General features: G+C 41.1%; 1 protein-coding gene across 2 annotated transcripts in view; it reads right to left on the bottom strand.

Moving 5' to 3' along the window:
- The window catches only part of RSPO1 (R-spondin 1), a 256,739-nt gene that overhangs the window by 91,590 nt on the left and 152,148 nt on the right, over positions 1-13,001 (bottom strand). Inside the window, exons 2-3 of one of the 2 annotated variants that reach the window (XM_077295890.1) lie at positions 12,660-12,735; positions 10,727-11,069 (exon numbers count right to left, since the gene is read on the bottom strand). In XM_077295890.1, the coding sequence (XP_077152005.1) occupies positions 10,727-10,817 (91 nt within the window). In that variant the 5' untranslated portion in view covers positions 10,818-11,069; positions 12,660-12,735. The remainder of the gene's footprint in view (positions 1-10,726; positions 11,070-12,659; positions 12,736-13,001) is intronic. The other variant, XM_077295891.1, reaches the window with a different exon arrangement.

Below are 13,001 nucleotides of genomic sequence, written 5' to 3'. Positions count from 1 at the left end.
CACTTTTGTAGGTTAATGACCAGGCCTTAATTTTGAAATCTGACCACTGTCACTTTATGTGGTTATGATTCTGGAACACTTCAATGGATCAAACTGATTCTGAGACTGTTTTTTCATGACATATTGTACTTCATGATAGTGGTAAAATTTATTCCAAATTTCTTGTGTTTATTTGTGAAAAAAATGCAAATTTGCAAAAAATTTCATAAACTTTTAATTTTTATGCCCCTAAATCAGAGCGTTATGTCACACAAAATAGTTAATGAATAACTTTTCCCACATGTCTACTTTACATCAGCACAATTTTTGAAACATCATTTTTTTGATAGAAAGTTGGAAGGGTTAAAAGTTGACCAGTGATTTCTCATTTTTCCAGCAAAATTTACAAAACCAATTTATTAGGGACCACCGCACATTTGAAGTGACTTTGGGGGCCTATATGACAGAAAATAGTGAAACCATTCTAAAAACTGCACTCGTCAAGGTGTTCAAAATCACATCCAAGAAGTTTATTAACCTTTCAGGTGCTTCACAAGAATTGAAGCAATGTGGAAGTAAAAAATGAACATTTAAATTTTTTTCACAAAAATGTTACTTTGGACACAATTTTTATTTATTTTCTCAAGGGTATCAAGAGAAAATGAACCACAATATTTGTTGTAAAATTTCTCCTGAGTACGCCGATGTGCCATATGTGGAGGAAGACCACTGGTGCAAGGCAGGGATCGGAAGGTGCACCGTTTCATGTTTTGAATGCAAAATTGGCTGGAATCGAGAGCGGACACCATGTCGCGTTTGGAGAGCCCCTGATGTGACTAAACAGTGGAAACCCCCCCACAAGTGACCCCCTTTTGGAAATAGGACCCCTCAAGGGCACTGATCTAGATGTTTGTCGAGCACCTTGAAGCCCCAGATGCTTCACCTAAGTTTATAACATAGAGTCGTGAAAATAAAAAATCAAATTTTTTCCACGAAAATCATCTTTTAGCACGAAATTTTTTATTTAACAAAGGCAGCAGGATAAATTGGACGACAAAAATTGTTGGGAAATTTCTCCTGAGTACGCCGATATCCCATGTGTAGAGGAAGACCACTGTTTGGGCACACAGCAGGACCCGGAAGGGAAGGAGAAGATTTGACTTTTTGAACAAAAAATTGGCTGGAATCGAGAGCGGATGCCATGTCACTTTTGGCGAGCCCCTGATGTGCTTAAACAGTAGAACCCCTCACAAGTGATACCATTTTGGAAACTAGACCCCTCAAGGAACTTATATAGATGTGTGGTGAGCATCTTTAACCACCATTTGCTTTACAGAAGTTTATAACAGAGCTAAGAAAATTAAAAAAACACATTTTTAAAGCAAAATTTTTCTTTTAGCCCCAATTTTTTTATTTTCTCAAGGGTATCAGGAAAAAATGGACCACAGTGTTTGTTGTGCAGTTTCTCCTGAGTATGCCAATACCCCATGTGTGGGTGAAAACTACTATTGAGGCACAGTGCAAAGCTCAAAAGGCAAGGAGCGCCGTATTATACTGCAGATTTTACTATTATGATTTTAGAGTGCCATGACCCACTGGGAGAGCCCCTGAGGTGCCAGAACAGCAGAACACCCCATAAATTACCTAATTTTACAAACTACACCTCTCAATGCATTAATCTAGGGGTGTAATGATCATTTTGATACCAATGGTGTGCCACAGGATTTTATACCATTGGGCAGTGAAGAAAAAATAATTTCATTTTTACAACAAAAATTTTGCTTTAGCCCCAGATTTACCATTTTCACACAAAAAGTGGGTAAAATTGGCACCATAGTTTGTCCCACAATTTCTGCTGAATATAGAAATACACCATATGTGGGTGTACAGTACTTCTTAGCCATACGTATAGTCTCGGTAGGGATGGAGCCCTATTTGCCTTCTGGAGTGCAGATTTTCCTAGAATAGTTTGCGGACTCCATATACTTAGCCTCCTAAGTGCTAGAGAGCAGAATCCCCCACCTCCCAAGTGACCCTATTTTGAAAATTATACCCCTGCCAAGGGTAAATGCTAAAGGTAGTTTATGCACACTGGGGCTCAGAAGGGAGGGGGCATTTGGATTTGGGAGAGCAGAATTCTCTGAATTTCTTTGTGGGGGCAATGAGCCATTTTGCTTTTCCAGACTCTTTGTGCTACCAGTAACGTGGAAGCCTCCTATATTTCTGTTAACAGATGAGTGGGGACTTGCCTTTTTGTGGATTGAGTTGAAGCTTTTATTGGGAACATTTTTCATAACATTTGGGATCACATTTATCTAGCACTCTACGCTGAGCACTTACTTTGGGGTTTCCATCTAAATCTCTAAGCTACATGACAAATGAAACCCCTGATGGATCCATTCACTACAATGAGGCAGCAGAGTTACTCTGGACTCCATCTGGCCTCTGTTCAGTGTTGTCAGAGGTACACAAAACTATGGTGGACCACGTTTTTATGCAGGCCTAAAAAGACAGACACCGTCGGATCACAGGTCCTATGGCATTCACAGTGCCTCCATCTGCTTCATAATAAAGAATCTCCTCCTGGTAGTTTTGTCTGAATCATGTATTTCAGAGATTTACACAGAAACCCTGGTATACGCTCTACATGTAGAGCACAGGATAAATGTGCGCTGAGCCTTACTGCAATCTTTGGGAAGCAGAATGAACAAATCCACAGTAGGTAAAGAATTGTTTTTTTTAACATCGTTCCTCGTGCGGTGTAAGTGATTAGGTGACTTTATTCTTCAGGTTGGAGCGATTACAGGGATACCAGGTTTTTATACTTTTTTGTGTTTGGCTTCTGTCACACACTAAAAGACGCTTTTTTTTGCAATAAGAAGTTTATAATTTTTCCATATTTCGGACCACAGAGTCATGTAAGGGCTTGTTTTTTGTTATTTGTACCATTTTCGGGCACATGACATTTTTTGATTGCTTTCTATTCTGATTTTTGTAGAGGCAGAATAAACAAAAACCAGCAATTCAGGAATTGCTTTTTTTTCCTCCGTTCTGCATGTGGTAAAATAGATAAGTCAGTTTTATTCTTCAGGTCAGTGCGATTACAGCAATGCCATTTTTTTTATGTTTTGGCGCTTTTACACAATAAAAGCAAAACACTTTTATAGAAAAAAATAATTATATTTGCATTGCTTTATTCTGAGAGCTATAACTCTTTTATTTTTCAGCTGATGGAGCTGTATGGTGGCTTGTTTTTTGCTGGACAAGACGGCGTTTTCAGTGATACTATTTATATTTACATTGGTCTTTTTGATCGCGTTTTATTCCACTTTTTCTAAGCAGTATGATGATAAAGCATAGTTTGCTACTTTTTTTGCATTTTTTTACGGCGTTCACTGAAGGGGTTAACTAGTGTCACACTTTTATAGATCAGATTTTTCCAGACGCGGCGATACGTGTACTTTTTTTGTTTATTTACATTTTTTTTACATAAAAATGTGTATTTAGTAGTGTATTTTTATTATTATTATTATTATTATTATTATTATTATTATTAATATTATCATCATATTTTTAATTTGTAATTTTTTAAATATATTTTTAAAAAAATCTTTCCTTTTTTACCTAGTCCATTTATGGGGCTTTCACTTTTTTCACTTTGATTGCAGGTATAATGCATTGCAGTGCACTAGCATTGCAGTGCATTATACCTATACTGAAAGCTTCTGACACCATGCTGTGAGCATGATCTCAGAAGCTTTCTGTAGCTTGATGGCAACAATCGGGCCCTGCGATGACGTCGCAGGGACACCGATCTGAAGGCAGGGGGAGCTCCCGTCCCTCTGCCTGCCTCTCGAATGCTGTCGATTGCAGCATTTAGAGGGTTAACAGCCAGGGGTGGCGCTGACACCTCTCCTAGCTGTTAGTGCAGATGGTCAGCCACTGGCAGAGCTGAGCTGCTGCACTGATCGGGTAGGAAGTTCTGATATTTCAGCATTTCCTGCACGATCATGCTGTGATTGGCCAGTCAGATTGACTGACCGATCACAGTGATCTGGGTGTGGGGACCGACAAACAGCTGTCGGCACTGAACTGTGACTGTGTGTTTACACGCAGTGATAGTTTAAATGCATGACGGACACAATCCGTCCTGGTGCGGGAATTGACACCCAGCCATGACGGACTGTGTCCGTTGTTGGACGTTAAGGGGTTAAATAACCTATTGGTTACATAAACTTAAACAACAAGAGGCGTTATGGATTTACAAGCTCTCTTGTTTGCATCCCAGTGGGCTTAAAGAAACACTCCTATGTATATTTTTTATTAAATGTGTGTATGTGCATGTAAGGTAGTGTGAGTGTATCAATATAATTACCTACCACCGCTCTCTCCCGTGTCCAGCACTGTCCCACTTCTCTTCTCAGTGAAGTTCCTGCAATTACGACTAGTCAGATCACTCTATGCTCTATATGTGAACCAGAAGTCTCTTTTACAATACAAGCCTGTGAAGTCTCATTCTGGAGGTTGTAGCATGGCTAAAGGTCGTATAGTCGACGGAAGTTATGTGTTGCAGAGATGGCTTGTCTCTGTGATGTAACCCGGAGTGTTTTCTTTAATGCACATAAGCAATAAGGAATCATTTAGTACACTTGGGTCCGGGTTACATGTATCTGTGAGAGAAGGGAGGGTCTGGCTACCTATATACGTTACCCCTGGGTAGGGGCATCATCATACCTCTATATGTGTTTGAGGACCTGCGATGATGTCACCACCACGTGACTAATCATGTGATGGGTTACTGGGTGTGGATAGAACTATATAATGTAGCCTAATGCTTAACACAGGACTTGTATGTGGGGAGGTGAAAGCCTCCATTGAGGCTCCAAGACTGAGCCTGAAGTACTGGATATGGGTATTTTCTTTTGCCTGAGCTAAAGGCTATTTGTTTTCTGGTTTTGGAGTTGTTAAATAAACCCAGTGAACTTTTAAAGGAACGTGCCTCCTGATTGCCATTCGCTGCAACTGGGCGAGTACAACCCCTACAATTGGTGTTAGATGCGCGGGCAGCATTCCCAGCGGATACATGAGACTGTTACTACATGTCCTGGATCAGCAAGCATTGCCAGTAAAAATGGAGGACCTGCTGAAACACTTGGTCCAGTCGCAGTCACAGCAGCAAGAGACCAACAGGCTGTTGTTGCAGTAGATACAACAGAGCCAGCAGGAGCAAGGACAGCAGATGCAGCTTCTGGTAACCGCCATCCAGGACAGGGCGAGTGCCCCAACCCCAGGTCTGGCTGATGATGCCCATGTCCGGAAGGCAGTAAGATGCGCATTGCAGGAAATGACCCCTGGGGATGATGTTGAGGCCATTCTGACGGTGTTTGAGGGAGTTGTGCAAAGTCCTGAAAATCTTTCAGTTGAGGACTTCAGTGTACCATCCTCAGTCAGATGGCCTTGTTGAGAGGTTTAACAAGACACTGAAGAGCATGCTAAGAAAAGCCATAGAGAAAGATGGTAGAGACTGAGACTGCCTCTTACCGTATCAGCTGTTTTCCATCTGTAAAGTTCCACAGGCCTTCATGGGGTTCTCGCTATTTGAGCTTCTGTATGTCCGACATCCACGAGGTCTCCTGGATATAGCCAAGGAAACCTGGGAAGCCGAAGTCATGTCCCACAGAAGCGTCATTGAGCATGTGTCACTGATGCAGCAAAGAATTTCGAAGGTGATGTTCATCGTGAAAGAACACCTCTGGCAGGCACAAGAAGCTCAGGCCAGGGTCTACAACCGGTCAGCAAGAGTGAAGCAGTTCAATCTGGGAGACCGAGTTCTTGTGCTAGTTCCGACGGTGGAGAGCAAGTTCTTGGCCAAATGGCAAGGGCCATATGAGGTGGTCGAGAAGCTTGGTGAGGCAAAGGCTATTTGTTTTCTGTTTTTGGAGTTGTTGAATAAACCCAGTGAACTTTTAAAGGAACATGCCTCCTGATTGTCACCTGCTGCACCTGAGCGAGTACAACCCCTACAAGGTCTATAGGGTTACATTGTAAAAGTCACTTGCGGGTCACATAGAGTGCATTGTGACCCAGAGAGTCTGCAGAGGATTGATGTCACTCAGAAATAGAGAACAGCGCTGGATCCCGGAGAGAGCAGTGGTGGCTGAGTACATTAACACACTAGCACTACATTACATGCACATACACACATTTAATTAAAAAAAATATGGATGGGAAAGCTTCTTTAATGAGGTGGTTGAGACAGCCTTCTGTTAAGTACTGATTACTGGTTGTTTCTTGATGCAGCACTGCAAGTCCCAACATCTGATCTTTAGCCTTCTCTGTATCTTTACCACTAATGTTACCATGTCATTTCTCTTAGGCCATGTTTTTGTGGTTGGTGACCTTCGATGTAGTACCACATTTTCCAGCACTTCCCCTAAGTGTTTATATTTTACTTTCCCGCCTTATCCATTACGTACAGTACATTACATTCTACACTATACTATTGTTTCTATCAGTCTCCGTTGCAGCTGTTTGTAACAATAATAATTTTTATTTATATAGCGCCAACATATTCCGCAGCACTTTACAATTAAGCGGGGACATGTACAAACAATAAATTCGGTACGAGTTAAGACAATTTAAACAGTGACATTAGGAGTGAGGTCCCTGCTCGCAAGCTTAAAATCTTCAAGTAAATGGGGGGACACAATAGGTGAAAAGTGCTTGTTATTTCAGGTCTGGCAATTATAATAAATAGGGATTTTCATACAAAGCTGCATGATCAGGTCATCAGCCCATGTGTTTAAGTGCAATAGTCAAGTATCAAGTGCAGTTAATCGTGTGCATGGAGGGTGTGGAGACAGATGAATAGTAGGGTGCGGATTCAGAGTAATATTTGGAAGGAGGGAACAGGGCAAAGTTAGTTTACTGAGTAGTTGGTGTGGTAGGCTTGTTTGAAGAGATTGTTTGAAGAGTTTGTATCTTTGCTTTCACTTTTGTCTATGTAGTTGTAGGAAGGAGAACCAAGCTAACGGTCTCTCCTACGTATCTGGACCGGAACCGTCGGGGCTGTCACCAGTGTTGCAGGGGGAAGAGATTACTGACCGGAGCAGCACAGGGCACATGACTGATGGGGGCAGGTCAGACTTAAATAGCAGTTTGAGCGGGAAGACAGGACACTTGGCGGGGACCGAGCTTGTGAGTAGTAAGACGATTAACTCCCTCTTCATGGACCCACACCTGCTAGCTGTGCCTATACCCCCAGCTAGCGAGACTGCCGACGCGTCCTGCCCTCAGCCCAGAGAGACTTCCTGACCGGGTAGTGACCTGGATAAAGTGCAGACTTTTGCTCTGCTCACCACCGCTGAGGCACTGCTTAGTCCCATCCTTGTGGTGCCCGCTGAGGACCGGCCCAGGCCTGTCCGCTGGATTGTGTGCTCCTAGTGTGGCCTTGCTCACTGAACTTTCTGCTTCTTCTTTTGTGCCACCAACCATCACCCCACCATGCGCACGGATCAGGAGATTGCATTCTAAAGAACCCGGAGGATTCGTCATCGCAAGGAGAAAGTGCATTGCTCATCTGCGGGACTGGATCGGAGCCATCTCGCGCCGCCTGAGGTGCAGCTATGGAATCTTCCAGCCACCTTCCTCCAGCACACAGAGACTGATAAGTTAACCTGTTACATTCTATTGCATTTGACTTTCCCCCTATCCTCCAATCACATTCATTTCCCCCCTGCTTGTACCATTACTGTTCTTATACATAAAGAACCTGTTAACCCTTGTTCTGCCTCTTGTGTGTCACTGCATCCTACGCACCTGCTAGCATCCTACATAGTATCACAAGTCCCAGCATTTTAGCTGAGCGTTTTCATTTCAATTACCGTACCTAAATTTTTTTTCCCCCAACCATTATGGCTTTATATTTTTCACTTACAATTGTTTTTTTCAGTGTTTGGTACCCTCATCACCATGTCATCACCATGTCCGCTTAAATTGGTACTACAAGTTTCATGCATGTCCCTGACTTTAGTGTTTTTTTTTTTTTAAGTGAAAGTTTTACCTCATTATTCCTAAATTATATTGTGTGCTATGTTGTTTGGCTTTATCTATTATATACTTTTATACTTTTCACCCCATGATGTCAGTGTGTAACCCTCTTTTAGTGCTCACATTTTAACATTGAATGCTTACATTATTATATTCCTAGTATATATTGCTCACCAACACGTGTTAGCATTACGTATTTTTACCTTTATCCTATTTGTTCACCTGCTCTGACCGTTGACCCCATGATGTCAGTGTGTAAAGCTTTTCTTTCCTTTTTGCCCATTTAAGTTCTTCTAACATACATGCCTGGCCTGCGGAAGACATGTGTCCAATGTTGAAACGCGTAGCCCTTATTCTTTTATCCAATTCATATGAAGCTATGAAGCTATTACTTATCTGTCACACTCAGCAGCGCTTATATCATCCTATTTTTATTTTAATTTTCAAACTATATATCATACACATACATAGTAATGCTATACTGTACACATGCAGAGTACCATTATACTACTTACATTTGTAGTTCTGCTGCACCACACACATATGTAGTACTGATATAAGATGCAAGCAGAAATATATAGTGCTGCTTACCCATACATTCATTACACACATGAATGTACATAACAAACACATGTATCATAATCATTATGCATACATACCACATATGTACTCATACATAACACACACACATATAAATCATACATTTTATACACTCCTAAATATACATTTCAGACATTACATATACATCACTCTCTCTTTACATACACACATATAGGTTTGGCGTTAAGGGAGGCAATTTCCAGTTTACGGTTCCCCAATAGGGCTCAATAACATAATACCACATGGGGATAGAATGTCCTATTAGTGATGGTCTCTAACATTATGTCCTCCCTTTATGCACAACTGAATCTGCCAAAAGCTGAACTTCTTGTATTTCCCCCCTCTACTAACCTTCTTAAACCCAATATTACAATTTCCATTTGTGGTTCCACCATTACTCCCCACTCCCCAGCAACATGCTCACTGTCTTGGGTTTATATTTGACTCAGATCTTTCCTTCACTCCCTACATCTGATCACTTACTCATACCAGCTGCACCTCAAACACATCTTCAGAATGCTTCCTTTTCTCACCTCTGCAAAAACTTTTACTGTTGCTCTAGTTCATTATCGTCTCTAGTATTGCAACTCTCTACTAATCGAAATAGAACGAGAACAAAGCTCACCCCCTTGATTATGTAGCTGTTGGACACGGGATGAATCAATGGAACATTGTGGGTGCCAGGAATTTGACTGGTGTGCTCAGCAATAACAAGTAGAAAAGTAGATATTCGGCTCCAAATGGAGATAGCTTAAAATATCTTTACTAGAAGTCCACAAAATCCCTAACCAGTTCTGGTGACACTGGTCTCCCTCTTACTAAGCTTTCCTCTCTTCAATCCATCCTAAATGCAGCAGCCATAATCATATTACTGTCTAACCACTACACCGATACCTCTACCCTGTGCCAGTCATTGCACTTGTTGCCCATCCACTACAGTGTCCAATATAAACGTATCACTTGCACTTGACAGTTCAGCACCACTCTACATCTCATCCCTCATCTGTCTTCCACTCTACCTGTGCTCTCCGTTCTGCTAATCACCTAAGAGTAACATTATCATTAATCCGAACCACCTACATCCATCTCTAAGACTTCTCTCGAGCTGCGCCACTTCTCTGAAATTCACTACCCCAGACAATTTGATTAATTACCAATAGTTTGAATAATTCCACAGCTTTAAGCGTGACCTAAAAACTCATTCCTTTAGACTGGCTTATTGCCTCACCTCACATAACTATTCCGGTTTTGCCCTTCCAACATTTTTCTCTGAATCTAGTCCCTCGCAGCATCCATTTACACTCTCTATGTACTTAACAGTCCTCTGTGTCTGTACTTGTATACATACTGGTTGGTGACCGGTTCATGCAGCGTTATGTGAATCTCTGATTTACTATGCTGTGGCCGGACCGTACAATACAAGCACTTTTTACCATACACATTACGTGTCTCCCCTATTTCCTTAGATTGTAGCTTGTGAGCAGCAGGGCTCTCACTCCTCTTTGTATCTATAGAGTTATGTGTTATTCTGTGATGTCTTCATGGTTTGTGCAAGTACCGTCTGTAATGTAAAGAGCTGTGGAATATCTTGGCTCCGCTCACCAAAAAGAGCCGGGTCTTTTACATACCAAATTGATCCCTTTTAAATATGTGTTTACTGCAGGGGAACACACTTTTAATATGAAATTAACCGATGTGAAACCTCGCTGGGAGCTTTGCGGGGACACAAAGGCAGAATGTGATGGAAAAGGTCCTTAGCAGAGCATTCACTCTGTAAAGTATTGTTGTATACTTAATGCAATTTATTTAATATTTCATCATTTTTAATCACTGAAAAACTGAAAAAGAAATTCAGATACATTTTCCTACGATTGGTACCGTTTTTCTTTTGTCTTTGCTTAGAAAAGTTTTCATTTACTGACATCAAACTGAAATGTTGAACATGATGATGACTCACGAAGATCAGTAAGTTAAATAATACTACTAACATTTAATGAAGACTGAAAAAATTGATAACTTAACATTTCAACATTTAAAAAAAATGTAATAGCTGCGAAATAGTGACATTGAGTTACAGATTGGTGGGAGTTGTACTTACTTCTCCTGTGTCTCCTCCCCTTCACAACCTTGCTGCTGTCTGCAATATCCATCAAGATCAACACAAGCACAGTGAACAGTCCAAACTGCATAGTAACTCTCCAGCACTGAGTGCATGCAAAGCCGGCTGATTGGAGGAGGTCTGTGCCACCCTTGTGGTTGTCTCAGTATCTGCTGTGTCTGATGACAAATGCAAGTCTGTACATGCCTGGTAAAGGGAAAAATCTGAAATTCATATCATCTGCTCCATGAACTTTAAGTTGCCGGTAGTTCTGACATTCTGACCTTGGATTGAGTTCCATTTATGTTGTCACTGGGGGCACTACATGAATCTTCTAGGGTACCTGCAGAGAACACAGTAATGAGGATATGCTAAGGAAGACTGTAAAGAAGTGTCATCGTATCATTAGTGGACTACATGTGATGTTCTACCTTTATATAGCCTCTATTACAACTTGTTTTGTACGCACTGCTTTAAAAGAAACCTGCATGGGGAAAATGGAATAAGATCTTTAGGTACAATGTTATAGAGCGGGATGAGCTGATAAGATTGATATCCATTTTCATTGGAAAAGTTTCAGTAAAACTTGAATTTTATTCATTGAAATGTTTGTAGGCATATGAGTCCAGTGGGCGGTCCTTCTCAGTGACTCATAGCATTTCCTGTATGACTGCATGCAGAGATAGCTGTCAGTCACTAGTAGGACTGCCCACTGGACTTATATGCATACAAACTTCAATGAATAAAATTTAGGTTATACGGAATTTATTTCCAACAAACCCATACATCGCTCCGCTCAGCTCCTCCTTCTCTATACTGTTCTATCCACAGAACGGACTACATGTACAGCATGGCCGGTTCCCTTTAAGTGGGAAAAGAGTGAATCTTTACATAGGCCTCATTTATATGAATGAATTTTAATAAGAAAAATGAATGAATATGTAACACTTTTTGTAAGGAAAATAGACATCTAATAGATCAAAACATAAAATCATAAAATAGTATGCAAAATAACTCTTCTCCAGAAATAAAAAAAACTGTATTGCAGCCTATAGTTAGCTACCCTGTAAATTAAGGTCTTACCCAATAAAAGCCTTCAAACATGACTATGAATAACACCAAAAGCAAACACCCAACACCCATCCAAACAGCTACTTCTGATCCCTTGCCCCTCACTAGCATTAAGTAGGGTCTTGTTGGGTTGGATAAGCCGCTACAGTGGTCATGGCTACAAGTTCTCAATTAGAAGATCTAGCTGGCATGCTACTTCAATGTTTTTAATGATGAGGGACAAGAATCATGAAACAGCTGTCTAAGTCTATAAAAAAAAGCCAAAATTGTGAGGAATTTCTCAGTGTTGACTACAAGACTTAACTTTACATAGAGGGAGATAATGCAGCTGCTACTGACTACTTGACGAGAGGTAGACTAACCCCTCTGTGTCCATTGCTACTGGTTGATAGGAACCTGTTTAGAGAAACTCCATTGCTTGAACACCAAGGCATGGTGAATTTTCATTGAAAAAATATGGAGGAAGATAAAAAACCAGGACACTTGGTGTCGGTCATTTATTCATTTTTAACTTTGTTCTGGGACCATCTTACTTCAGTGTAGCACACACTTTTGCCTTTAATTTGTTATGAAGATCGAGGCTAGCAGGAACACATGGAAAGGTAGGGAAGATACTGTGGCTCACTGGAAGAGAGAGGGCTCATTGCTCCTGTGTGCTATGAATTTGCATTTAGTTTCTCTTACACGGGATCAATGGTGTTTTCAGCACTAAAGCACTAACAATCCAAGACAGTTGTCCTGGACTTCTTGCACAGTGGACCAAAGATCCATTGAGCGAACGGTATTGGCATTATCAGTACACCAAAACAGTTCGATACTGTACACTCTCAATCTTGTAGGCCACAGGCTGCTATAGACCTACCTTCTACAAGATATCTCTGTCCTGGCACAAGGAGCACAATTAGGCCATTGGATTGTGGTGCCGGAGTCAGCTCGTTCTGTGTGCAGAAGAGAAAAGAACTTAGTCAATGTGGTCATTGGGGATCAGGTTAGGTGAGTGTAAACTTTTTTTGAATGGAGGAGGAAGACTTATTAAAGTACATACATTGGGGCATTATTTTTTTGAAGGAGACACCTGTGGACATTTTTATTTTCTAAAGGAGAAATTTAAAGGGGCGCTAAGGGACATTATTACCTTTTAAGGGGAACTCATGGCCATTACTACTTCAAAGGCGGCACTCAGGGAAATGTAACCTTCAAAGGA

The sequence above is a fragment of the Ranitomeya variabilis genome, chromosome 3, assembly GCF_051348905.1.
Source record: "Ranitomeya variabilis isolate aRanVar5 chromosome 3, aRanVar5.hap1, whole genome shotgun sequence".
In the NCBI taxonomy this organism is placed as follows: Eukaryota; Metazoa; Chordata; class Amphibia; order Anura; family Dendrobatidae; genus Ranitomeya; species Ranitomeya variabilis.
The sequence above is the reverse complement of the archived record's forward strand: the minus strand, read 5'-3'. Positions and strand labels throughout refer to the sequence as shown.